This window comes from Arvicola amphibius, chromosome 3 (genome assembly GCF_903992535.2).
Source record: "Arvicola amphibius chromosome 3, mArvAmp1.2, whole genome shotgun sequence".
NCBI lineage: Eukaryota > Metazoa > Chordata > Mammalia > Rodentia > Cricetidae > Arvicola > Arvicola amphibius.
This window is the reverse complement of record NC_052049.1, coordinates 184,792,114-184,819,022: the sequence shown is the minus strand read 5'-3', so window position 1 is coordinate 184,819,022 and position 26,909 is coordinate 184,792,114. Positions and strand designations below refer to the sequence as shown.

At 44.6% G+C, this 26,909-nt stretch overlaps 1 protein-coding gene across 1 annotated transcript in view; it reads left to right on the top strand.

Moving 5' to 3' along the window:
• Positions 1–16,165: 16,165 nt before the first annotated feature.
• Positions 16,166–26,909, top strand: part of Oxsr1 (oxidative stress responsive kinase 1) — an 87,106-nt gene continuing 76,362 nt past the window's right edge. The window contains 1 exon segment of the mRNA XM_038323289.2: positions 16,166–16,330. Within this exon segment, the coding sequence (XP_038179217.1) occupies positions 16,261–16,330 (70 nt within the window). The 5' untranslated portion in view covers positions 16,166–16,260.

The following is a 26,909-nucleotide window of genomic DNA, read 5'->3' as shown; positions in this document are numbered from 1 at the left end:
TACTTGTGAGTGTGTGTGTGTTAAGGAGTTTGGAAGTAGACAGCTAAGCTATGACTTTCTCATGTAAGAGAAGTCGCCCTGTGATGTGGTGTTTCCTGGGGCTTCCAGACGACTGAACCCTGGCCTCATAGGCTCAGGCTTCAGCAGGGACCAGGGGGAGACAAGGGTATCCATCTGCTCCAGAAACCTGCTTTCTCCCACCAGCCTGAGTCTTTCCTAGGTTATACCATGTTCTAGGTCCTGGCCCTGTTGGTTGTATGCAGTGCCAGGGATTGAGCCCAAGGTCCATGTTAAGCAGATTTTAACTAAGTCATCTAAGCTGTATTCTCCAAACACTGTCTAGATCCTGATTATGGTGTTACACATATTCATGTGACTAGATGACTAAGCGCTATACACACAATATTGATGTTACATTTGAGGGCTTAAGATTGCCCTACCATTATATCTCTTGGTGAACTGGGTTATATCCCATGGTGCTCTGGGGAGACCTTGTGAAGAGTGTAAAAACTCGGATTACCTTTCCAACCCCCTAAAGATCTGTAATTATCTCAAGATAGAAAGTTTTAGAGTGGGCTGGAGAAATGGCTCAGAGGTTAAGAGCATTGGCTGCTATTCCAGATGTTCTGAGTTCAGTTCCCACATGGTGGCTCGCAATCATTTGTAATGAGATCTGGTGCCCTCTTCGGGCCTGCATGTAGAACACTGTATATATAATAAATAAATGAATCTTTAAAAAAAAAAAAAACAAAGTTTTAGAGCTAGTTGAGATGGTGTGCCTAGAGTCTCAGCTATTTGTGAGACCGAGGCAGGGGGTCTCCTTGAGTCCCACGGTTTAGGAAATGTAACGAGATTCTGCCAAAAAAAAGGTTTTAAAAATTAACTTTTGTTTTTTCGAGGCAGGGTTTCCCTATGTAGCCCTGACTGTCCTAAACTTGCTAAGTAGAGCAGACTGGATTCAATCCTCCTGCCTATGCTGCTGCCTCCTGAGTGCTAAAATTAAAGGCGTACACCACCATGCCCAGCTCCCAAAACTTGATTTTTGTAGGATCTGCTTGTTTTGTAGGACCAGGCCAAGGCAGAATATGAAAAGTCAGTCATGCTCTGTTCTAAAGGAAATTAGACTCCAGTAGCAGAATCAGGATGCAAATGTGGGAAAGTCAGACCACTCGGGAACCAGATGTAGAGCTCTGGGCGGCCTGGATGCTGGCTGGACCAAAGGCGGCAGATCCCACATATCTTGCAGATCCCACATATCTCGCATATCCTGAAAACAGGACACTCAGAAGTGTGTGGAGGGGTCAGGGAAAACCCTAGGACGAGAGAAGCAGTAAGAAAAAGATCGGAGTGGCTGATGCAAGTGAGAGGCACGTATAGGATGGAGAACGGAACGGTCAGATAAAACCTTCCGGGCTCAGCAGAGACTGGGGCCAAGGGTCTCAGACTGCGGCAGGGCCCTGGCTTCGGTCTGGCTAGGAAGGAGCGCTAGCCTAGAGTGCTGGGAGGAGCAGGGTAGTAACTGCTACAAGGTGAAGGGAGAAGCCGGGCTGCGATGTCTGCCTTTTTTTTTTTTTTTTTTTTTTTTTTTTTTTTTTTTTTTTGGTTTTCCGAGACAGGGTTTCCCTGTAGTTTCTAGAGCCTGTCCTGGAACTAGCTCTTGTAGACCAGGCTGGCCTCGAACTCAGAGATCCGCCTGCCTCTGCCTCCCAAGTGCTGGGATTAAAGGCGTGCGCCACCGATGTCTGCCTTATGAATCTGCTTGAAGGAGATGAGAAAGGAAGTGGTGGTGAGCTGGCAAGAAGTGACTCTGTGGTCTCCACGCTGCTTCCTCTTTCTCAGATCGAACCCCGCTGGGCTAACTCCAGTGTAGTCCACACTACGGCGCGTCTCAACATTTCAAGGGCTCAAACGCTACATAAGGCTGGTTGCCATGAGACCGACCTACTCTGGAGCCTGTCTACTGCAGGTCACGCATCCACTCTCCTGTTAGCTACAAGGCCTCTGTCTTTGACAGGGGAGGTACTGGAAATAGAATATACAGAACCCCAGTGCTTTTTTACTTTAGTTTTTAGATTTTTATTTTATGTGTAGTCGTGGTTTGTCTGCATGTATGTGCACCACATGCATGTCTGATGCTCACAGAGGCCAGAAGAGGATGTTGGATCCCTTGGAACTGGAATTATAAATAGTGTGAGCCTCCACGTGGTTGCTGGGAACTGAACTTGATCCTCTCCAAGAGCAGCAAGTGCTCTTAACCACTGAGCCCACTTTCCAGGCCAGAATCCTAGCACCTGGGAGTCCTTAGGTGTATAACGAGAGTGGTAGAGCTGCGTCGTCTGGGAGCTCGGCTCTAGGTTTCCTTTCTTTTCTTTTCTTTCTTTTTCTTTTTTTTTTTTTTTGACTCTTCATATAAATTTGGCTGCACCGTTTATATGCTCACTAGCAATAAATAAGGGTTCTCTTTCCCCATGAAAATTTTGGGGGGTGTGTGTGTGTGTATGTGTGTGTGTATTTTGCCTGCATGTATGTCTTTGTACCATATACATGCATTTCTCACAGAGGTGAGAAGAGGTCATGAGAGTTCCTGGAGCTAGAGTTACAGGTGAACTGGGTGCTAGAAATTGAATGCCTGAGTCCTCTGGAAGAGGGAGCGCCCTGTACTCCTACCTGCTGAACTGTCTCTCCAGCCCTCGACTCTTGACTCATTCTCTCTCTCTCTCTCTCTCTCTCTCTCTCTCTCTCTCTCTCTCTCTCTCTCTCTCTCCTTCCCTCTCTCTGTCTCTGTCTCTCCCTCCCTCTCTCCCTCGCTCCTTCCCTCCCTCTCTGTCTCTCTCTGTTTTTTTTAAATATTTATTTATTTATTATGCATACAATATTCTGTCTGTGTGTATGTCTGCAGGCCAGAAGAGGGCACCAGATCTCATTACAGATGGTTGTGAGCCACCATGTGGTTGCTGGGAATTGAACTCAGGACCTTTGGAAGAGCAGGCAATGCTCTTAACCACTGAGCCATCTCTCTAGCCCTCTCTCTCTGTTTTTTTGAGACAGAGTTTCTCTGTGTAACTTTGGAGCCTGTCCTAGAACTTGCTCTAGACCAGGCCGGCCTCAAACTCACAGAGATCTGCCTGCCTCCCTGAGTGCTGGAATTAAAGGTGTGTGACATCACCGCCCAAGCGATTTTCTCTCTTTATTCAATGCAGAGCCCAGCACTATGGAATGGTGCTGTCTATACTTAGGGTAGGTCTTCCAACTTCTGTTAAACTTCTCTGGAAACACCCTCATCCAGAGGGTTTTCTTCTAGGTGAGTCTAAGTCACCAAGGTGCCACTCAAGTAACCAACCATCACAGCTGCTGAAGATCAGGGCCCAATGGGTTAGTTCTAGCGTGGAACCCGAGAGGTCTTAGGTCTTTTGATTTTACTTTAGTGTGTGTATGTATGTGTGATGGTTTGAATGAGAATGACCCCCACAGACTCATATATTTGAATGCTTGGTCCCTAGCTGGTGTACCTGTTAAGGAAGGATTAGGGCATGGGGTCTTGTTGGAGGAGGTGTGTCACAGGGGGCAGACTTTGAGATTCCAAAAGCCCATACCATTCCCAGTGCTCTCTCTATCTACCTCATGCTTGCATATAAGGATGCGATCTCTCAGCTACTGCTCCAGCCCCATGTCTGTCTGCTGCCATGCTTGCTGCCATAATGGTCACGGGCTTACCCTGTGCAACTGTAAACAAGCCCTCAATAAACACTTTCTCCTCTAAGTCGCTTTGGTTATGGTGTTTCTTCACAGCAATAGAAAGATAACTAAGACAGTTTGTGTTTGTGTGTTCATGTGTGCACACAGTTGCGCACAGGAACATGTGCATGTGGAGGTCAGAGGTCAATGTCAGGTGTCTTCTTCAATAGAACACCATCTTAATCTCAGTGAACCTGAAGCTCACTAATCTGTCTAGACTGACTGGCCAGCAAGCCCCGGGATTTCTTTTCATCTTAAAAAAAATGGCAGGGGGTTGGGGGTGGTTCAACAGTACCCAGACGGTGGCTCACGACTATCTGCAATTCCAACCCTAGGTGATCCAATTCTCAATTCTGGACATTGTGGGTACCTGACACACACGTGGTGCACAGAAATACCATGATGCCAAAACACTCTCACAACACAAAATAAAAAAAATAATTTAAAATTTATTAAAAATACAGAAAACCAGCGATTTCATCTGTCTTCGCTTCTTGACTGTGGACATAATATTACCAATTGCTTCTCCACCATGAAAGACTGCACCCCCAACGAACGAGTCCAAATCCTCATTCCTGCTGGAGGATGTAGCTCAGTGGCAGAGTGTCTGACTGATGGGCATGCATGAGGTCTTATGTTCCTTCTCCAATATCAGTATGGGGCTGATAGAGAGAGGATTTCCTCTTTCAGGTTGCTTTTTTTTCTCAGAGTTTTTATCACAGCACTGAGAAAAGTAAGTAATGCAGTAGGCACCTCTGTGATTCAAGGTTGAGAAGCTCTGACCCATACATCAGAGGCAACACTCTTTCTTCTTCGGGCTGTGTGCTGAGTTTTCCCTCAAATAGGTTCCATAAGTGAAAATATTCAACACATACTCATATATATGTGTGTATATATATATATATGTGTGAATGTAGTTACAATTATAAATATATAGAGCTGGTTTTGGAGTTGGACTCTGGCTCAGTCCCTCTCTAATTCCAAGCCTGTTGTTAAGAGAAAACCCAGAGTTTCTTTCTCATGTCAAGAGCCATGCTATGGGACAGAAGGAAAAAATAATTTATAAAACTTCTTTGCCTTTCTTCATATCTATTTTTGTCTTTATCATACCTTTCATTGAATATATACATATATATCTGTATATGTCTATATAAATAATGCTTAAGTTTTCCATAATGAACAATAAATTTCCCTGCAGTAATCTTTGAAGTTTCCAGGAAGAAGATGGGGCCGCACAACAACTCCGCCTGGTTGATATTGATACTGATACTGATAGCACTACTACAAGACCTGTTTGGGGTATCAGCTGCACAAGACGGTTCTAACTTGGCTCGCTGAAATGGTGCACATCTTTTACAACATTCTGGCCAGACCTCCACAAAATACTCAGAGACTATTTGCAATTTTACCAGATATTAATCTTGGAATTTAACCATCATTTGCTTTCACAGGATCCTCTAGAAAGAACGTCACCCCCATGACAGCTGGAAGCAATTTTAGAGGACAATGTCCCCTCTCCCAGCAAAGTTTGCCCTCAGGCTTAGGGACATCATTTAGGAGTTGATTATAACTGATATATGGTTGAGGGATGGGGGAAGAATTTTATAGGCTCAGGGATCTTTTTTTTTTAAAGAGAGATAATTGGATGATGGGATAATAGATTGGTATTTGTGAGTTATTGTTTTTAGACAATTATATTGGTATAGATTCTTGTATATTGATACAAAGTTAAATTATATTGAATATTGTATGCATGTATGCTTCTACCTCTGTTTAAAACATTGTTCATGTATTGATATATATATTTACCATATTGCAGTGTACATTACTACCTCTGATAAAGATACTTATACATTGTTTGCATTTGAAGGTCATTGTCCTCATTTATTGCACAGTTGTTTATTGTCTTAGTCTTTAAGTTAGATAGGTATTGAGAATTATAGATCAATAACCATCTATGTTTGTCATATTTATAATTAGACTAATCAGGTTCTTTAACTTTTTTTTTTGGTATTTCGAGACAGGGTTTCCCTGTAGTTTCTAGAGCCTGTCCTGGAACTAGCTCTTGTAGACCAGGCTGGCCTCAAACTCAGAGATCCGCCTGCCTCTGCCTCCCCAGTGCTGGGATTAAAGGCGTGCCTCACCACCGCCCGGCAATCAGGTTCTTTAGATACATAGAGATTATATTCAGTATATATCGATAATCTTCAACCTCTTCAAAAAGCTGTAGAAAATGGCCTTTAATCTAACTTAGAGTTCTGTGGTAGTGAGACACAGTTGCTCCAGGCAACACCAATCTATTCCCGAGAGAATGTTGAGCACCAAAGACACTCCACCTGGAGCCTTTCTTCTTGGCAGAACTGGCCTTTGGGCAAAGAAATGCCCATACCTCAACCACTGACAGAGACACATAGTATCCATGAATGGATAAAACAGGACTGTCATATCCTGCCAAGACAGGGTAAGATAGTTTTGAAAAGTTTCTTTCCTTTAAAAATGGTATGTCAGTTATGTTAGGCCTTAGACAAAATTGGTTGCCTCAACATTGCAAATGAGACTTTGGGTGATTGCCCAGGTAGTCAGTTGTTTCTGTCATTTGTTGCACATTTTGGAAGTTTCTCAGTTGCACTTCCTGCTTACTCAAGTAATATTGTTTCCCTTCTCAGATCTTCGATGGAGTTAAAGATTAGATAATTGTAGTTAACTTCCTCATGATTTAGCCAAGCTTAATTTCAATACAATATTTAGACTCTTTGAAATAGAATGTTTAGTAAAACGCATCTTGTGCATTCCTTGCTTAATATTGTTTGTAATTTTATATTTGGTATCTGTTTCTATTGTATATAGTTGTATTGGGTTTGGATCGATCTTGTTTAGACAAAAGGAGAAGATGATGGGGAAGCTCTGTCAACCAATCACATCTAGTTAAGGCGTGGCTACCTGGAGCCCAGGAAGAAAAACTAGGAGGTCCCAGATGTGCTCTTTCTCTCTCCTCTCTCTCTCTGTCTCTCTCTGTCTCTCTGTCTCTCTGTCTCTCTCTCTCTCTCTCTCTCTCTCTGTCTCTCTCTCTCTCTCTCTCTCTCTCTGTCTCTCTCTCTTTCTGTCTCTCTCTCTCTCTCTCTCTCTCTCTCTCTCTCTCTCTTTCTCTCTCTCTCTCTGGCACCCGCTGGACAGATAGGAAGTTGGACCTCCCACTCTTGTAGCGTGAGTTTCCCCTTATAGCCATTAAAATATAATTATTCTTGAGCTGGCCTGGTTATTTATCATACCGACCTAATTCGTAACAGAGACTTATTATTAGTGATGAATGCTTGCCCTTAGCTTAGGCTTATTTCTTGCTAGCTCTTATAACTTAACCTGTTTCTCTTCATCTATGTTTTGCCTTGGGGCTTTTTACTTTTCTTTCTTTCCTTCTATACATCTTATTGTCACTGCTTCGTGTCTGGCTGGTGGCTGCCTGGCTTCTGGCCCTGGGTGTATCCCTCTCTCCCTCGTTCTTTTCTCCTTCTTCTCTCGAACCTAGATTTCTTTTCCTACTTATTCTCTCTGCCTTCCAACCTTTCCTATCCCTCTCCTGCCTAGCTACTAGCTCTTCAGCTTTTTATTAGACCAATCAGATGCCTTAGGTAGGCAAGGTGAAAGAAATGTAACACATCTTTACATTTTTAAACAAAGGAAACATAAACCAATGTAATGATATTTACATAGTTAAAGTAATATTCCACAACAGATGGTGTCATTTATTCTCGCTGGTACCTGATCCAGTAATTGGTATTGGGAATGGCCTTAAGATGGGATTCCAGAATTGATCACATATGTTCTGTTGGGAAGGAACAAGCTGGTAATCCACAGCAAACACTGTCATCAAGGAAACCAAAGATCATGCTAGAGGTACAGGTGGTGGGCAGGTCAGTCAATCTGACACCAGTCCTGGGTGTTACCTGGGACACTGTCCCATCAAGTTGGACTGGTACCTCAAGCTTTTGTTGTGCAATGGACGTGTTATATGTTGAGCTTATTCAAAGGCATGGTGAACTGTTCTAACCCACAGTCTTGCTGCCTGTCTCCACCTATGCCTTTAAAGGCACACACTTCATAGTTAATAAGAGGAAAAGCAAGCACAGGTTTCATGCAATCTGTCCAGTGCCCCCAAAGTGACAGCTGTTGTACCCAGCCTACTGTGGAATGGCTTCCGGAGCCAGTGGTGGACGGGGGACTCCAGTGGACAGCATTGCTGCGGGTCTGTTGGAGGTTCGATCTGACTTGACTCATGGGTACTGATTAAAGGGTACATCAGCTGACCAGGAGCTTGGAAAGCACAGACTTAAAGGCTGATGATGACAAGGAGGCCAAGGGGAAAAGGTCTGCAGAGACTGCTCACCGTGTCCTGCAGAAATGCTCATCCAATAGCATTTCTTGTGGAAGACTCTGTCATCAGGAGAGGAAGATGGATGAAGTTACCTGGAGACATAGTTGGCCCCATCCTCAGATGTGCTGGTATTTGCTGATAGGTCCATTTTCTAGGAGGGCATAATGCCAGGGAAAGGGACTATGGCGGTATCACAGGCTCTCTCTTGTCACAGAGGTAGACCTTAAGTAGTCAGAAGTAATGAATGAGGCGCTGGAAAGATGGCTCGGTGGTTTAGAGCACTTACCGTTCTTATGGAGGATCCAGGTTTGATTTTCAGCACAGACATAGTGGCCCAACCATTCATAACCCCAGTTTCAGGGGATTCGATGTCCTCTTATGGCCTCTGTGGGTATCAGGCATGCTCATGGTGCACACACATATATTCAGGCTTTAAGACCCTTGTTCATGTCAAGTAAATACATCTTTAAAGAGAAAAGGAATGAAAAAGTATAGATTTTGGCAGGTTGTAGGAAGGAAATCAGTAAGATCTTCTGATAAGGAATGTTTTGGAAGAGTCCGGGTGATTTCAAGGACAATGTTTTTATGAGATGAAGTTGTAGGAGTTGAGCCCTGAAGTGAGTCTGAAGAATCTAGAAAGATCCCCTCATAACTCCCCGTTAGAGGGATGAGAGAATGTGAAGGCTTTGAAGAGAGAAAGAGCTGGATAAGGAACAGAGGAAGTCTCCCATGGATCCCAGTGGTCTTTACTTTTCGAGACAGGGTTTCTCTGTGTAGCTCTGACTGTCCTGGAAGTTGCCCTGTAGACCAGGCTGGCCTTGAGCACACCCATCTGTATCTGCCACCTGAGTGTTGGGACTAAAGGTGTACACCACCATACAGCTGCATTTTGTTTAAGACAGAGTCTTAGCTTTGAACTTGCTATGTAACCAAGAACTTGAAACTTCCGACTGTTCTGCCGCTACCTCCCCAGTGCATGGATCAGAGGGTTGTGCCACCATGCCTTGATTCCTGTTTTTTTTTTTGTTGTTGTTGTTTTGTTTTTGTTTTTGGAGACAGGGTTTCTCTGTAGCTTTGGAGCCTGTCCTGGAATTTACTCTGTAGACCAGGTTGGCCTCAAACTCACAGAGATCCTCCTGCCTCTGCCTCCTGAGTGCAGGGATTAAAGGCATGTGCCACAACTACCCGGCCCTTTAAGCTATTTTTATATAGCTGTAGTATATTTCTGCAGCTATGCAGTACCTGCTAACTTAACATTTTCATTTTCACATTTTGCTTGTGCTGTTTCCTTTACTTCCCCGTTCTTTAAAATGCTGATGTGATATGTTGCTTTAAATTACATGCACAAGAATTTATCCTGGCTGTAGACTTGTGGAGTTTGGGGGTTATAGCAGAAGCATGGTTTTTACTTTACCAGGTCCTATCAACCTGGTTTCCAAAGATCTTCCATAACTCACATTTCAGTTAGCTGAGGATAAGAGTTTTCGTTGTCCTTAATTTTGACCAGCATTTAGTAGTCTTTCATTTAAAATTGTTTATCTGAAGAAAGGTGAAATATTCTATTTTAGTCATACACATACATATACATACACACACACACACACACACACATATATATATATATATATATATATATATATATATATATTTAAAGTCAGTATATCATGTGGTTCAGGCTGTCCTGGAATTTACTATATATTGCTGTGATTAAAAAATAGACAGAAAGCAAATTGGGGACGAGATGGTTTATTTGGTTTACAGAGCACAAAATCTATTATGCAGGGAAGCCAAGGCAGGAATTCAAGACAGAAAGCTAGAGGCAGGAACAGAAGCAGAGGCTATGGGAATGATGCTACAATTAGCATCCTAATGAGTTTGTTTCCTTATCTATTGAGGTGGTCTCATGAGCCCAGCTTTGTTTCCTTATCTATTGAGATGGTCTCATGAGCCCAGGTTTGTTTCCTTATCTATTGAGTTGGTCTCATAAGCCCAGCTTTGTTTCCTTATCTATTGAGATGGTCTCATGAGCCCAGGTTTGTTTTCTTACTATTGAGATGGTCTCATGAGCCCAGGTTTGTTTCCTTATCTATTGAGATGGTCTCATGAGCCCAGGTTTGTTTCCTTATCTATTGAGATGGTCTCATGAGCCCTGGTTGGTTTTCTTACTATTGAGATGGTCTCATAAGCCCTGGTTGGTTTTCTTACTATTGAGATGGTCTCATGAGCCCAGGCTGAACATGAGTTCTCTTACACATCTAAGGGTGGCCTTGCATTCGTGCCTTCATTTCCCAGGTTCTGGGATTATAAGACTCTGTTACCACGTTCAGTTTTAAAGTTGGTTTTTATATTTATTTAGTGTTGAGAAGAATGAGTACAGGTTAAGGAAAAGTCAGATGAATTTCTGAAAGTGGGAGGCACCCAGGGAGGAATAAACTAAGTAGGCGTAAAGACTTAGCAAATCTGTAACATACTGTTTGAAATGTTGACCTGCCACTCAGCTGAGTTGTTCCCATTCTGTGCTCATAGCCTGGACTCGTTAAGCTGATTAATTAAGTGGTGCAAGCTTGGAAGAACCTGACACTGGTCTCCAGCTCAGAGTCCAGTCTGATGCTGAGAAGCCACTTTGGGCATGGGCTGGCCATTTCTCTCCTATAACCACTTTACATCCACCTCGTATGCCTTAAGCATCTGTCACGTTGGACATGCGTGCCCTGAATGACCAAGATGGCAGTTTCTTAAGGCTCCAGAGTCCTGGCTTAAGTCCATTCCTCTACAATCACAGTCTGAACTTCCATGTGCCTCTGCAGGGTATTATTCCAAACACAGAGCAGAAAACACACCTATGTGTGGTTGCTGGGAACAGGCAAAAGCACCTTGTCCTAAGTACTGCCATTTTGATCTCAGGCTCTATTTTACCTGTAGGGTGAAACAAAATTCCTGTTCCCAGCTCCTGGGGGAGCTTGGGACTTTCCAATAGCTGACCAACATCCTCCTTCAACAGCAGTTCTTGGAAACATTGTGGCCACGCCTAATAACAGAAAGAACTAATGGATCTGTTTGGGAGGACTGAAAAGCTTACATTGTGTGCTGGTTGAGTCTTTGAATCCTGATTGGCAGAAAAACGTAACTGTAACTTGGCACCGATGTTTGTGGGGTTTGTGCTTAAATACTGCTGCAGTGACCACTGGGAATGAAGTGTGTCCTGTTGTCCCTGACTCGTCAGCTTCTGCCGTGCTGCTCAGTAACAAGCCCTGATTTGTGTGACCTCTTGTGTTGGCTTGGGTTGTTTCGGAGCCTCAGGCACATGACATGGTTATTGTCCCTTCCTGGAAGAAGGAATGACATTACATTTCATGTAACATGTAAAAAGGACTCCATGGGAGGGATAGATTCCAGCAGTCTATAACTGGCCTGGGGCCTGATAGGAATTGACGGAAGAAAAAAACAGCTCATGACAGATCCATAAAAACTGTGCTCTTAAAAATATATTCAGAAGAGTAGAGCTGTGTGATAGGCTTTTTTTTTGGACTGCCAGCACCTAAATCATGACACAAGAACTTATTAATTATGAAAGTTTGGCTCTAGTTTAGGCTTGTTCCTAACTAGCTCTTATTATTATGTATATGAGTGCTGTCTCCATGTACAACTTTATACCAGAAGAGGGCATCAATCTCACTATAGATGGTTCTGAATCACCACGTGGTTGCTGGGAATTGAACTCAGGACCTTTGGAAGAGCAGCCAGTGCTCTTAACTGCTCAGCCATCTCTCCAGCCCCCTAACTAGTTCTTCAGACTTAAAATAACCCATATTTTTATTTATGTTCTTTTATGTGGCTCAGTTACCTTTACTCTGTACTGCCCACCCTGCTTCCTCTGTGGCTGGCTAATAACTCCCCCCTTCTTCTTCCCAGAGCTCTCTGTCTAGCAGGCCTGCCTATACCTCCTGCCTAGCTATTGGCCATTTAGTGTTTTATTAAACCAATCACAGTGACATATCTTCACACAGTCTAAAGGGCTGTAGCTCAGTGGCTCAGCTCTTGCTTAGTGTGAAGTCCTAGTTCAATCTCTCATACTTCCAAGGAAGAAGAAAAAAAATTCAGGTTCCTCTCAGGGGGTACCCACTAATTTCTAGACTTCAAAAGTTATTTCTTTTATTTAAAAAGCCTATAAAATGTGAATTACTATAACTGCATAATTACCTGTTAATGATTACCCAAGACGTCACTAGTCTTTCCCTCTTTATCCTAAAGCTGCTAATGGAAAAACTCAAGCCAGGCAGCGGCCTAAGTGAGAAAGCATGAATATGCTCTCACACCTGGTTTCTCAATCCAGTGATGCATGGCAGTAGAGGCTTTGCATACATCGGTCATATTCTTGGGCCTGTTGCAATATTCGCTTTCTGAGAGTCTTGGTACATAAGACACATCTGTGACTGTGTGTGCTCTCTCTACATCTGTGACGACCGTGTGTGCTCTCTCTACCCTCCATCTGTGACTGTGTGTGCTCTCTCTACATCTGTGACTGTGTGTGCTCTCTACCCTCCATCTGTGACCGTGTGTGCTCTCTACCCTCCATGTGTGACTGTGTGTGCTCTCTACCCTCCATCTGTGACCGTGTGTGCTCTCTACCCTCCATGTGTGACCGTGTGTGCTCTCTACCCTCCATCTGTGACCGTGTGTGCTCTCTACCCTCCATCCGTGACTGTGTGTGCTCTCTCTACATCTGTGACTGTGTGTGCTCTCTACCCTCCATGTGTGACCGTGTGTGCTCTCTACCCTCCATCTGTGACCGTGTGTGCTCTCTACCCTCCATCCGTGACTGTGTGTGCTCTCTCTACATCTGTGACTGTGTGTGCTCTCTCTATATCTGTGACCGTGTGTGCTCTCTACCCTCCATCTGTGACTGTGTGTGCTCTCTCTACATCTGTGACTGTGTATGCTCTCTACCCTCCATGTGTGACTGTGTGTGCTCTCTCTACATCCGTGACCGTGTGTGCTCTCTACCCTCCATCTGTGACTGTGCACTCTCTCTCTACCCTAAAAAGCATGCTCCTTCAGGCACTGAGCTGGGGAAGGGTATGGGAGAGCTAACACTGTAATAAGTTCCTGGTTAATATTTCTCCTTTCTTCCTCCTCCTCCCTTCTGCTCTTGAGGACTGGTCTTCATGAATGCCAGGCTAGTAAGAACTCTATGAATGAGCCATATTCTTAGCCCCTTCCTTGTTTCTAGTCTCTTAATAGGACAATTCTGAAATCTGTTCTGTAATTTCTTTCCTCCTCTTCCTACTTCCTCTTCTCTCTCTCTTTCTTTTTTCCAAGACAGAGTTTCTCTGTGTAGCCCTGGTTGTCCTAGACTCAGGCTGGCCTCAAACTCACAGAGATCCGCCAGTCTCTGCCTCTCAAGTGCTGGGATTAAAGGAGTGCACTCCCACTCCGAGCTGCTGTGTTCTGTAGTTTCTTAGGTTGCACTCAGCAGAATTAAGCCCATCACCCACACAGTAAGCCTTCACTGATGCACCCTTCAATGATTACCCTTCCCTTTTCTTGACTCTTCCATTCTTTAGCCTGCCTCTTGAGGTCACCCCCTCAATAAACTTTGCACTCAAATTCTGTCTCAGGGCCTGATTTGGGAGGAAGAGGTCTAAACTAACCTAGAATGTGGGAAAACGAGATTCTCCTCCCAAGGAAAACATGCCACATTCTCAGGAAAGCAGGGTAGGAGATGGGGATTTGTGATAGAAGGGGTGGGACTCCAGAACCACTCTCCGTTTCCCTTCCTCTCTTCCTGAAAATGATTACCAGGGGAACCATAAGCAGAAGTGGAATCAAACCATAATTTTATTAATAGTTTCAAAAGACTTAAAACTACCTTATTTAAAGCACAGGTTATAGCTGGGCTCCCTAATTATTTGCTGTCTATCATAGTCCACCTTTCCTGTATGGTACCTTATGATTTATAACTGTGCATCTATTAGTTTCCTTAAGCTGTCTACTGTTCACTACAAAAACTCCACCAAAAAAAAAAAAGAAAGAAAAAGAAAAGGAACTAAGTACACTCTGATCGTCATTAAGACAGTATCTATCACATGGAAGATACTCTAAGAGGCTGAAAAAGGGGCTGGAACTTGGGCTTGTGGCCTCAAAATCCTCAATTCCTTGCTTCCCTGCTCATTAGAATCATGGTGGTGTAACTAACCTCTATTAGGCCACAGAGAAAAAGTCAGGGAGAGGGGAAATAAAATGTCCAGATCTTTAGAGCAGGTTCCAGCCCCACTAATCCACTAACGCTCATGTGTGAGGAAGTAAACAAGAACACATTAATGAATGTACAGTGATGACATCTAACGATAATTTAGACCCAGTATCTTGAAATTTCACCACGAGACTGGTAGTTCCTTTTCTTGGTGGGAGGGGAAAAAGACAGGAGAGGAGGTACCCTGGATTAACTCTATTCCATTTCGAGGTAATGAAAGAAAGATGTAAAGTCTGTCCGTGGTCCACAAAGCCCAACAATTTCGGCAGATTTTTGGTTTGCTAATCTTTCTGTTGGTACAAACCTTGAGAATTCTAATCCTCCCCACTTCCTCTTCATGTTACTTTCACTCTTCTTCCAGTAAAAGTTATCACAGGCAGTAGATATGCCATCCGCAATGCCCGAGACAAATCCCATAGCCAGACCTTGCACCTTTGTTAGGACTGGAATATTCTGTTTGTTGAAATCACCTTAGTCCTGCATGGGCTGGCCCAAATGCCTCTGTTCCTGAGATGGTCTACAAGTCCCATCAACCGCTGTGCTCAGTGACTTCCTTCTGTAGAGCTCGGCAGTGTTTCTATTGCTCGGCACGGCCTGCACTGAGGTGTTCGGCTGAAAACCCGTCCCTATCCAGGTTTATCTTTTTATGTCCCCCGTCCCCCACATTTTACCAAAACGCGATCCTCTAAGGCCGAGAAAACGGACGGTGAGGATGACCAGAAACAGGGCCCTTGAAATGACCCCAAGGCGCGTGACAAGAATCTCTTGGCACAGTCAAGGCGGTGTCTGGGCAGAGTCAAACAGCCAAGGTCCCCGAGGCAGGTGCTCATTGGCTCTCCGTTCTCCAAGCTGAGAAAAGACACAACTCACTCCCGCCGGGATCCTGGAGGCGGCGCTGAGAACTTCCGCCTTAGGAAAAAAAAAAAAAAAATGTCATCACGGGCCGAGCTTCCGGTTCCACAGTGGGGGGGGGGGGGGGGGGGAGGGGAGAAGGGCGTGCAAGACCTTTTATCCTAGTTGGCTGTGGTCCCCGAACCCAACCCGGCCGCTCCCCTGGGCTTCTCCACACCCTGGGGAGCGGTTTGCACGTTGGGAGGGTGTGACGGCGACGCCGTGACGTCACCCAGAGACCAGAGTCCTGAAAGGTTTTAGCGCTGCGGCCGAACAGCGAGAAAAGCGCCTGGAGGCGGGACTAACATATGACTGATGTCCACTTCCACCAGTTGCCCTTCTCACGCTTCCTCAAACCAACCAATAAGTGAGACGTGAAGACCGCAACGTCCCTCAGCCGCTACAGGAAGCCCTGCCCCCTTCGCTGGGCGCTCAGTGGCTGCCATGCTTAGTGTGGCTCCCCGCTCCGAGGCTGTTGGTTGTCTCTTGGATTTAGGACGCCCTCAGACAACTCCTTCATGAGCATTTCTTCCCTCTGACTGTCGACTTCCCCTTCTCCGGTTCCTTCCTCTCTCGCCGCTTGCACCGCCACACCTAAGATGGCGGCTGTTCGGGCCGAGGCTTCCCCAGCGTGGTGACGTCAGCGCGCAGCGTGCCGGCAGGTGGAGGGAGAAGGGAAAGTTTGGCCAGTGCTTGGGGTTCGGGTGGAGGGCGGGACGGAGGGGCAGGGCCGGGGAGAAGCTCGTGTCGTGGTGCCGCGGAGGCTGAGGCCGACTCGTGGGCCGGGCTAGGGTTCGCGGGACGCGGAGCCGCAGGAGGCGACGTCGGCCGTAGCCGCGCGACCCCGCCTCGGGGCCGCGCTCGACCCGCGCGCCCCGGCGTCGTGCGCCCCAAGGCTGGGCTAGGCGGCTGGTGGGGGGCGGCGGCTGGGCGTGGGGGAGGCGTGCGGCGAGTTGACCCCGAGAGCCCCGTGCGTGAGGGAGCGCCGAGCCAGGCGCTGCCAGCGGCCGTCATGTCTGAAGACTCGAGCGCCCTGCCCTGGTCCATCAACAGGGACGACTATGAGCTGCAGGAGGTGATCGGTGAGAGCCGAGGGCCCAAGCCTTGCGGGGCACCGGTGCGAGGCGTGCGCCTGGGGTGGGGTCCCTCCGCGGGGAGAGGCGTACCTGGGACAGACATGTCCTGTGCAGAAAGGCGTGTGGATGGGCGGCAGGCCTGGTCGAGAGCTGTGTGTCCCCGGGCTTGTGGGCTGTGGGCACTTGAGTCCATTCCTGCCTCCGCGCGGCGACTCCTTCAAGTGTACCTGAAGTGCTCGGCTGCAGGGGTGGGGCTGAGGGAGGCTGCAGGTACCCGGTGCTGAGCTGCATAGACCCGGCTCTGGCTCCATACAGCAGGCTCCTCGGCGTTGACTAAGTAGAAAAGCTGTAACCGGTCTTGCAGGGAGGAAATGGGCGAGAGGAGTTATAATAAGGAATGTCTTGGACCAGGCAGCTGATTTCAAGGAAAATTGTTTTTCTGAGGTGAAGACTTGTTGAGTCTTTAAGTGAGTTGAGGGAAGCTCGCTTCCGTCCCCCCATTGAGGGGTGAGGAGAGAGAAAGTGCTTGCTAAGTTTTAGGACCAGAAAGAGGGCACACTTGGATCTCAGGGACCTTTGAGGCCATGGTAAGGATCGGGGAGTTTTATATGTCCTTGGTTGAACCATGGAGTGATCCCTAACTCTGGTTACTGTGTGTTGAGTGTACCTGAATAGGGTCTGGGAATGCCGGTTGACTGTCACCAACCAAGAATTTTCATTCTCAGAGGCGCGTAGTGCTTGAGGAGATGTTTATGGGCCTGGGATTAGGGGAGGATTTGTAGCACTGTAATGACACAGTGACCATAGACATCAGAAGGGGTTGGGTTTAGTTAAACAAAGGCTCAATCAGCTGACGTGAGCAGACCTCTGAGTGTGAAAGATTGTCTACGCGGCCAGCATCTTGTCTTAAAAGTAGTTCTATAACAGAGACCAGCCGGAAGATCCCATAGCGTCCTTAAAGGTGCACGTTTTTATTGCACTGCTTGTGTTTAAAAAAAAAAAAGAAAGAAAAAGAAACAACCCGCCGTGCGGTGGTGGTACTTGCCCATCCCAGCACTTGGGAGGCAGAGGCTAGAGGCTCTCTCTGAGTTAGAGGCCAGCCTGGTCTACAGAGTGAGTTCCAGGACAGCCAGAGCTGATACACAGAGAAACCCTGTTCTGGGGGATGAGGGGAGGCTACCCACCAAATTTCTGTGTGTGTGCACCTGCAGGCGGGCAGTAGAGGAGAGACTTTATTGTTTGTGCTCCGCTGTATTTTTTGATGAGTCTCATTAGTTGACCTAGAACGCACCATTTGACTGACTGGTTAGTGAGACTCCAGAGACCTCCTGTCTCTGCCTCCAGCGCAGGATTATAGGCTCTGTACGGATCTGGGTGCTGGGGATCCAAACTCAGCAGGCCCTTTACACTGAGCTATCTCCCCAGTTCTCTGCCCACTCTCCTTTTAAGGGGAGCTCTCAAGCTCAGCCTGACTGCAAATTTGCCATATAGCTGAGGCTGGTCTTGAATTCTTTATCCTCCTGCCTCCATTTCTCTAAATTTCATTTTTATACTTTATTGGTCCCCTGTTTTCCAACAACATGGGCCAAGTTTTAGCTAAAAAATAGCAGCTGCCTAATAAGATGGTTCAATAGGTAAATGGCACTCCCACCAAGCCTGATCGTCTGCCACTGCTCTCCCCATAGAAGTGTAATAAAACATAAATTATGTCTGATCTTTAGGTCATTCATAGCTCTGTCCTTGCTGCATGTTGGGTCTTTAACATGTACTGCTTGCGCTAGCTGCTACATCTCTCTTGCTTGGGACTTTAAATTAAGGAATCTCCAATATTTAAGGGGGAGATTCCAGAATGATGTCAGAAAAATACAGAGTCCCTATTATTGTTCTGGAAGAATAGCATTGCTTTTCTTTCTGGTGGGGTGTACATCCTTCCTAATTTCCACAGCCTAACTGTAGGGGTGGTTGTGATCATTCTTGATGCCTTTGCTGTTGAGCTGCAAACTTTCAGAGTTGCAAGGGCTGTAGAGATTTAGTGACATTAATTTTGTATAGTCAGAACTATAGAACAGAATGTCTGAGTGGGCAATAGGAAGGGAGTCTATTAGTTTTCTAAGAGTGGATTCTCACTCCGGCCACAGAGTGGTCCAAGCTTCATCAGAAGGTTAAGAATACCAGTGTGATTTGGTCATCTGACAGCTGGAGAGACGGATGGCTTAGTGGTTAAGAACACCTACTGCCGGGCGGTGGTGGCGCACGCCTTTAATCCCAGCACTCGGGAGGCAGAGGCAGGCGGATCTCTGTGAGTTCGAGGCCAGCCTGGTCTACAAGAGCTAGTTCCAGGACAGGCTCTAAAAAAGCTGCAGAGAAACCCTGTCTCGAAAAACCGAAAAAAGAAAAAAAAAAAAAAAAAAAAAAAAAAAAAGAACACCTACTGCTCTCCTGAGGACCTGAGCTTGGATCCTGGCACCTGTATCAGGTGCTCACAGCTGCCTGTAATGGAAGCTCCAGGAGATCTGATGACCTCTTCTGGTCTCAGGCATCCACCCGCACATACATGTCATTTGAGTACACACACACACACACACACACACACACACACACACTCTTAGATAAAAAATAAAAATAAACTGTATTAAGTATGGTTTAATACTATGAGTTTCAGTCATTACAACATTTAGTGATTTTTTTTGGGGGGGGGTAAACTTACTTTAAACCATCACATCATCCAGTTTTAGACATTCCCATCATCCCTGTGAGATTCCTCTGTACTTCCTGCCCCCAGTCCCAGGCAACCACAAATTATTTTTGTCTGTAGGTTTGTTGTTTATGGATATTTCTCTTAAATGGGATCATATAATAATGTGACCTTTGCTGTTTGGCTTCTGTCACATAGCACACTATTTTTACTTTCCTAAAAATGTTTGTTAAAGTATAATTTACATCCCTTAAAATCAGCCTGATCAAAGTGTCCAGTTCAGTAATACTTTGGTGAGTTTGCAGAGTTGTTCAGTCATCATCACAACCCAGTTTTAGAGCATTTCTCTCATTCCAAAATGATGCCTCACATCCATTTGCAGTAACTCCCTGTTCCACCCCAGCCCCAGGCAACCAGAACTTTACTTTCTGTCTGTATGGGTTTGCCCTCTGGACATTGCATAGGAGAGTAATCATCTAATGTGTAGGTAGTCCTTGATCTTTGTCATCTCTTACTTTGGGCACTTTGCTGTCCCATAGCACCAAGTAACAATTCCTTCTCATTGGACACCAGTTGATGAATGTTGGATTATTTCTGCTCCTTGGCTGTTTGGAATAAAACTATTAGTATTTACATTAAGTCTTCTTGGGAATGTTTTATTTTTCTTGCACAAGCTCAGGAGTAGAATTGCAAGGCCATAATAGTAAGTTTAACTTCTCTCCATAAATTGCCAAATGGTTCTGCAAAGTACTCATACCATTTTATATTCTACTGTGGGAGAATTCCCATTTCTCTACAACTTAGCAGTTTGCAATTTGTCTTTTTTTTGTATATGTGAATGTTTATGTGTGTTGAAGGGAGCAAGCCCAGAGCTTCACACGTGTTAAACGTGTGCTGGCTGCTGAACTCCATCCATTCCAGCGGATGGGGAGCAGTGTCTGCTGCATCTCTCTGAGGACCGATGCTGGTGGAGGTCTGTTAATGTTTGCTTATTAGACGTCCAAACACGTATCTTTAATTCTCGTACTTGGGGTGTTCTTTGGAACTTTTTTGAGGCAAGGCTCTCCTCAGGAGCCCAGACTGGTCTTGGATTGGGGGGCCTTTTCCCCCTCTCCCTCTCTCTCCCTCCCTTTCTTTCTTTTTTTCCTAAGACAAGTTATCACCAGACAGCTTTGGCCTGGAACTCCCTATGTAGACCAGGCTGTCCTCGAACTCACAGAGATCTTACTGCCTCTGCCTCCCAAGTGTGTTGGAGTTAAAGGTGTGCCACTGCTTTGCTCTAGAAATTTTGCTTAAATTTTTTTTTTAATTTATTTTGAGATAGGGTTGAGACAGGGTCTAGCTATGTGTTCTGGCTGGCCTGAACTTGAGGTAATCCTTCTGCCTTTGCCTCCTGAGGATTGGGATTCATAGGCTTGAGCCACCACATCTGGCTAAACTTTTACATTTTAGTGGTTTCTTTTTATATTGATTTTTGCCTTTGGTGTATATATACCTAGGACATCTTTACCCAACATTATAGAGGTTTTTTTTTTCTATTTTCTTTAAACATTATAACTGTAGCTGTTATATTAAATCTCGGATACATTTTGAGGTTTTTGAATGGTGAGAGGTAAGGTAAACACCTGTTTTGTTTAAAGACTTTGAGACATAGAAGAGGAGAGAAGAGCTTTCTGGAGTCTTCTCTGCATCTCCTGTGTTCTGGGGATTGGACATAGGTCCTCAGGCCCCTCTACCCTTTGAGCAACCCACTGGCCCCTTGTTCTCCTTTATGGTAAAACAGCAAAAACCCTGCCTTAGCAACATGTTAAACATATGAGTTGGAATTCAGAAGACTTCTTTTTAAAGAGCTTTATCATTGTAAAGACGTTTTGACAAGCTTTAACGTTTCCTATTTGCTGAAGGAGTTGATTCCCTCACAGTTAATCATTCATCCTTTTAGTAACTTTGAACTCATGTCTAGTCTTACATTAGAAATTTTTAGCATATTACGGCTGGAGGATGGCTCCGCGGTTCAGAGCACGTGCTGTTATTCCAGAGGACCAGGGTTCAAGTCCCAGAACCCATGTTTGGTAGCTTACAACTGCCTGTAACTCATTGTAGCTACAGGGGATCTGACACCATATTCTGGTCTCTGTGTGTGTGCACACAAATAAAAATAGAATGTTTAAAAAAAGAATTTCAGCATGTTCATACTATATTTGATATGTGTGGAGAGTTTTAAAGAAGGAATTTGGGGGTAGACTGACTAACCTTGTCTTTAACACTCAATAGCTTTGCAATTATGGCCACATGTTGTACAGTTTTTTTTAAGATTTATATATTATGTATACAGTGTTCTGCCTGCATGTAGTTTCCCGCCAGAAGAGGGCACCAGATCTCATTACAGATGGTTGTGAGCCACCATGTGGTTGCTGGGAATTGAACTTAGATCTCTGGAAGAGCAGCCAGTGCTCTTAACCTCTGAGCCAGATCTCCAGCCCACCCCCCCTTTTTTGTTTTTGTTTTAAATAAATATTGGTGTTTTGTCTGCATGTATGTCTGTTGAAGATATCAAGATTCCCCGGAACTGGAGTTATAGACAGTTGTGAGCTGCCTTGTGGGTGCTGGGAATTGAACCTGGGTCCTCTTGAAGAGCAGCCAGTGCTTCTAACTATTGAGCCATCTCTCCAGCCCCTGTTCAGCTTGTATTAAATGCACCCTAAAGTACTTGTTATTGTCTGTTTTCTTTCCTTCTATTTGTCTTTTTCTGTGACAGGGTCTCTGGATAGTCTTGTCTATCCTGGAACTTAACTATGTAGACCACGCAAGCTGCAAACTTACAGAAATCCACCTGCCTTTGCCTCCCAGTGCTGTGTTAAAAGGCTTGCACCACCATGCCTGGCCCCTTTGGCTTATATTTCTTAGATTCTGATATTGCTATGAAACATGAAATTCTATGTGATTTTAAATCTTTAAAAAATTTATTTGTGTGTGGGAGAGTCTTGGTGGTCTATGTACATGTGTGTGTATGTTTTATGTGCACCCCTTGTGTGGAGGCCAGAAGTGGACATGGGTGTCTCCTGTGTGTCCCCATTTTGTCTTGGTGCATCCCTGCACTCCACCCTCTGCTGGTTACTCAACTTTTACACAGTATCTGAACTCAGGTCTCCATGTTACTCAGCGTTTACACAGGACTAGTATCTGAACTCAGGTCTCCATGTTTGTTACTCAGCGTTTACACAGGACTAGTATCTGAACTCAGGTCTCCATGTTTGTTACTCAGCGTTTACATAGGACTAGTATCTGAACTCAGGTCTCCATGTTTGTTACTCAGCGTTTACATAGGACTAGTATCTGAACTCAGGTCTCCATGTTTGTTAGTCACTTTACCCCTGAGCCATTTTTCAATTCAGCCTCATGATTTGAATTGAAATCTCTTTAAAAATTACTGACTTATTGTCTATACAGTGTTCTGCCCATATCTGTTATAAGCTTACTGGAACATCTCTGCATGCCCCCCTCCCTTCAAGGTTTCATTCAAGTTTTGGTGGATTAGACATGGTAATGTATCTGTATAAGACTCTTTGCCACTGTGGTATTGTAAAGCTACATTATGGTGACAGAGACAATGACCTGGCAAGGAAGGGCTGTTCCATGTGGCTTTTATTGTCATCTGAAAGTCTCAGTGTGTGACTGGTTACTTCAAACTAAGTTTAAAACTGGAACACTTGAGACTAGTTTTGAGATTGGATTTTGGTTGATACTCATCCTGCTTTGACAAAGGCAATTCAGCAGCTTTATTCTTTACTTTTTCCTCATCATTTTAATATTTATCAGTTTTTACTAGCTACACATTTGAATCTTTAAAATCATGATTTCAGATGTAGATTCTCAACCACCCTTCCATAATTGTGAAAGACTTGGGTTCTGCCTGTAGTGATGTGTTTTCTGCATAGTTAGGAGAGCTGAGTGACATTTTCAGTGAGGCCGTCATTAGATCCTCAGCTTCATAGGGCTAATTCAGAAATTGCATTTGCTTGCATGTAACATCAAACAAGTAACAGTGGCTTAATACAGTACTTCTCCTCTATAGAAGATGAGGTGGCTAGCAGTCCAGACGTCTGAGGCCCTCGGTTTCATACCATCACAAGCTAGCCTGTGACGCTCATATTCATGATGGTGTGGTGTTTGTTTCACCTCCAGCTTCATGCTCACATCTGGTCCAGAAGAAGGGGGCAGAAGGACAAAGACATGGCAGCTGTGTTAGTACCCTTTTAAGGAACTTTTTCTTCCTGGATACCTCAATCATCGACTTCTATTTATTGGTTTGAACTATGTAACATGGGCATCACAAGGGAGACTGGGGATTGAAGCTTTTTAGCTGGGTCGTACATTATTACTTCAATAAAGTAGAAAGCTGTGAATAAAGCTGCTGCTTTGTTTTGTCAAAACTAGGTGACTCATACCCAAGGTTCTCTTGATAAAGATACAAACTATTAGAATCTTATTTATTTTATGTGCATTGGTGTTTTGCCTGCATGTATGTCTGTGTGAGGGTGTCAGATCTTGGAGTTATGGTTTATGCCATGTGGGTGCTGGGAGTTGAACCTGGGTCCTCTGGAAGAGCAGTCAGTGCTCCTAATCCCTGAGCCATCTCTCCAGCTTCTGACCTGAGTCCTAATTTAGCTTGCACTGTTTTTTTTTGTTTTTTTTTTTTTTTGTTTTTTTTTTTTTTTGCTTTTTTTTGTGAGACCAGCTAACAATTGGGTTATTGTAAAGATTAGTTGAAAAACAGATATTTAAGAATTTGCTCAGCATGTTAAATTGTTAATGTCAGCATTCATGATAACAATGGTGAAGTAACATACAAAGAATGGATATTTTTGTGTTCTGTCTTAAGCAAGGAATTTCTTTTCCTTGGAGAGTATTCCACTGTTTGATTAATTCATTCAAGTATTTATTGTGCACCTATTATATCCGGGTCTAGGTGCAGAAGTGAAGCAGGGAAGCAAATTCAGAAGTCCTTCCTGTCCTGGAGTCCATGGCTCTGCGTAGGTGAAGAGGGGAAGGATTGTAGGTTGGCAGAGATAGACGTGGTGTGCAGTTTTAAATAGTCTAGGGACATTGAGAGACAACCTGAAGTAGGGGTAGCAGTAATTGTGTGCTTATTCTAGAGAGTTTGATCCAAGAGGAACTGAGGAGAAGAGTAGGTGTGGGTGGCAAGAGCAGAACAAGGCAGTGAATAACACACGGGTGAAGAGGTTCAAAAGGTAGTGTGGTAGGGATGCAAGGCCTTGGCCTTGGTCAGAATTTAAGTCCTTCAGGGAACTTAACATTGTTTCTTTGTGTGGGCATAGGCATGCATATAGATGTCAGAGCACAGGTTGTATAAATTAGTTCTTAGTCTACTGTGCTGGTTTGAATGAGAAAGGCCCCTTTAGGTTCATATATTTGAATACTTGGTCCCTGGTTGGTGGAACTGTTCGGGAAGGATTAGGTGTGACCTTACTGGAGGAGCTGTGTCACCAGGAGCATGCTTTGAGGTTTTAAAAGACTCCTGAGGATTCCTAGTTCTCTCTCGCTGCCCCTTGGCTGTGGATAAGATGTGAGCTCGTAGCTGTTCCTTCACTTGGCTGTTATGGACTCTTCTAACCCTCTGCAACCCTCCGTAAACCAATTCAGAACTTTCTTTCATAGTTGCCTTGGTCATGGTGTTTATCACAGTGACAGAACACTAACTGAGAAATCCACTTTGTGTCCTAGAGTAAACTCCAGTTGTCAGGTTTAGAGACAAGGCACTCCACCCATTGAGCTGTCTTGTAAGCCTGAGCTTTTGCTTTGAGAAAGGTGGGAAGTTATCTCAGGGCTTTGAACATTGGTTTAGCTTGAGCTGCCTTGCATTTGTAAACTCAGGCTGCTCTATGAAGTTTCTGTGGTTTGTTTTTAGAGACAGAATCTCTTTTTGTTTGTTTTGTTTTGAGATGGAGCTTCTCTGTGTAACAGCCCTGGCTGCATGGCTATCCTAGAATTCACTCTGTAGACCAGTCTGGCCTCAAACTCACAGAGATCCTCCTGCCTCTGCCTCCTGAGTGCTGGGATTAACGGCGCCAATCACCACCCTCAGGACTATGTATGAGGTTTTTGTAAGGTTCAAGTCTGGAAAGAAAAGTTGTCTAAGGTAGAGAAATATCTGTGGAGGTGAGGAGAGTGGTCAGGTTCAGGACATAATATATATCGAGGCTAGCACATTGGATACATGAGAAAGGGGAGGTAAAATGACTCCTAGATTTTTGTCTGGAACATTAAGAAGATGGAGTTACCATCCCCTTTAATGGGAGATCACTAGAATGAGGAAGAAAACCGATGATGGCTCATTCATTGGAAAGCCAGGGGCTGTTTGAATAATGACTCAATGCATATGGCGGAATGTCTTTATTTTCATCTTGTGTGCAGAGGCTAACTTGATTTGATGACATCATTCTTACAGCCATTTCATTTGTTCTTGGGGCCATAATTTTCAACAAGACTGACAGCAGGCCTTATTTTTAGGAAGCTTTAAAAAGTGTAAATTTAATACTTTGCATAGTCAGGTGATTACCTTTGTCATTTTATTTTATTTTTTTGAGTTAGTGTTTTAATATGTTACCTTTGCTGTCCTGGAACTCAATAAAGTAGGCAGGTCTGCCTTAGCATCCCAAGTGCTGGGATTAAAGGTATGCTCCACCACCGCCTGGTGTCTTTGTCATACTGGTGGTTTGAATAGGCACATAGGGAGTGGCATTGTTAGGTGTGGCCTTGCTGTAGTAGGTGTGGCTTCTTTGGAGGAAGTGAGTCACTAGGGAGTGGACTTTGAGGTCTAAAAAAGTTCAAAGTTGGCTAGTGTATAACAGTCTCTTCCTGTTGCCTGTGGATCCAGATGTAGAACTCTTAGCTGTCTCTCAGTACCATGTCTGCCTGCATGAGACCATGCTTCCCGCCATGACAATAATGGACTAAACCACTGAACGATAAACCAGCCCAAATTAACTGTTTTCCTTTATAGGAGTTGCTGTGGTCATGGTGTTTCTTCACAACAATAAAAATCGTAACAAAGACCTTTTGTGATAACAGTCTGACTTAGCTTGTTTCTTTAGCAAATGCAAAGCCTCAGTAAGAAATAACCTTAACGTCTCTAGACCATGCATCTCTTATGTTTTCTGAGTCAGGATTTTTCTGTGTAGCTCTGACTGTCCTGAAATTTACTTTGTAGACCAGACTGGCCTCAAATTCACAGAGATCCTCCTGCCTATGCTTCCTGAATGGTGGATTAAAGGCAGGTGCTATCACTTCCCAGCTGTGACTAGGCTTTTTATGGCATTTTTCATATATATGAAATTACATTTTACTGTGACAAAAGACCAATGCAGTTTACAAAAGGAAGCATTTAAGCCGGGCTGTCGTGGTGCACATCTTTAATCCCAGCACTTGGAAGGCAGAGGAGGGCGGATCTCTGTGAGTTTGAGGCCAACCTGGTCTACAGAGCGAGTTCCAGGATATCCAGGGCCACACAGAGAAATCGTAATTTGGGAAACAAAAACAAAAAAAGGCATTTAATTTGGGGGCTCACAGTTACAGAGGATTAGAGGCCATAACCATCATGGCAGGGAGTTTGGCAGCAGGCAGGCATGGTGCTGGTTTCAGTAGCTGAGAGTTTGCATCTTGACAACTACCAAGCTGAGATGCTATCTATGTGTATTGAAACCTCAAAGCCCACACCCAGTGGCACACCTCCTCTAACAAGGCCATACCTCCTAATCCTTCCTAAACAACTTCACCAACTGGGCACCAAGTATCCAAATACATGAGCCTGTGGAGCTCATTAAACCACCACTATGCTTCCCAGCCTTATCTGCCCCTCCTCTTTGTTGG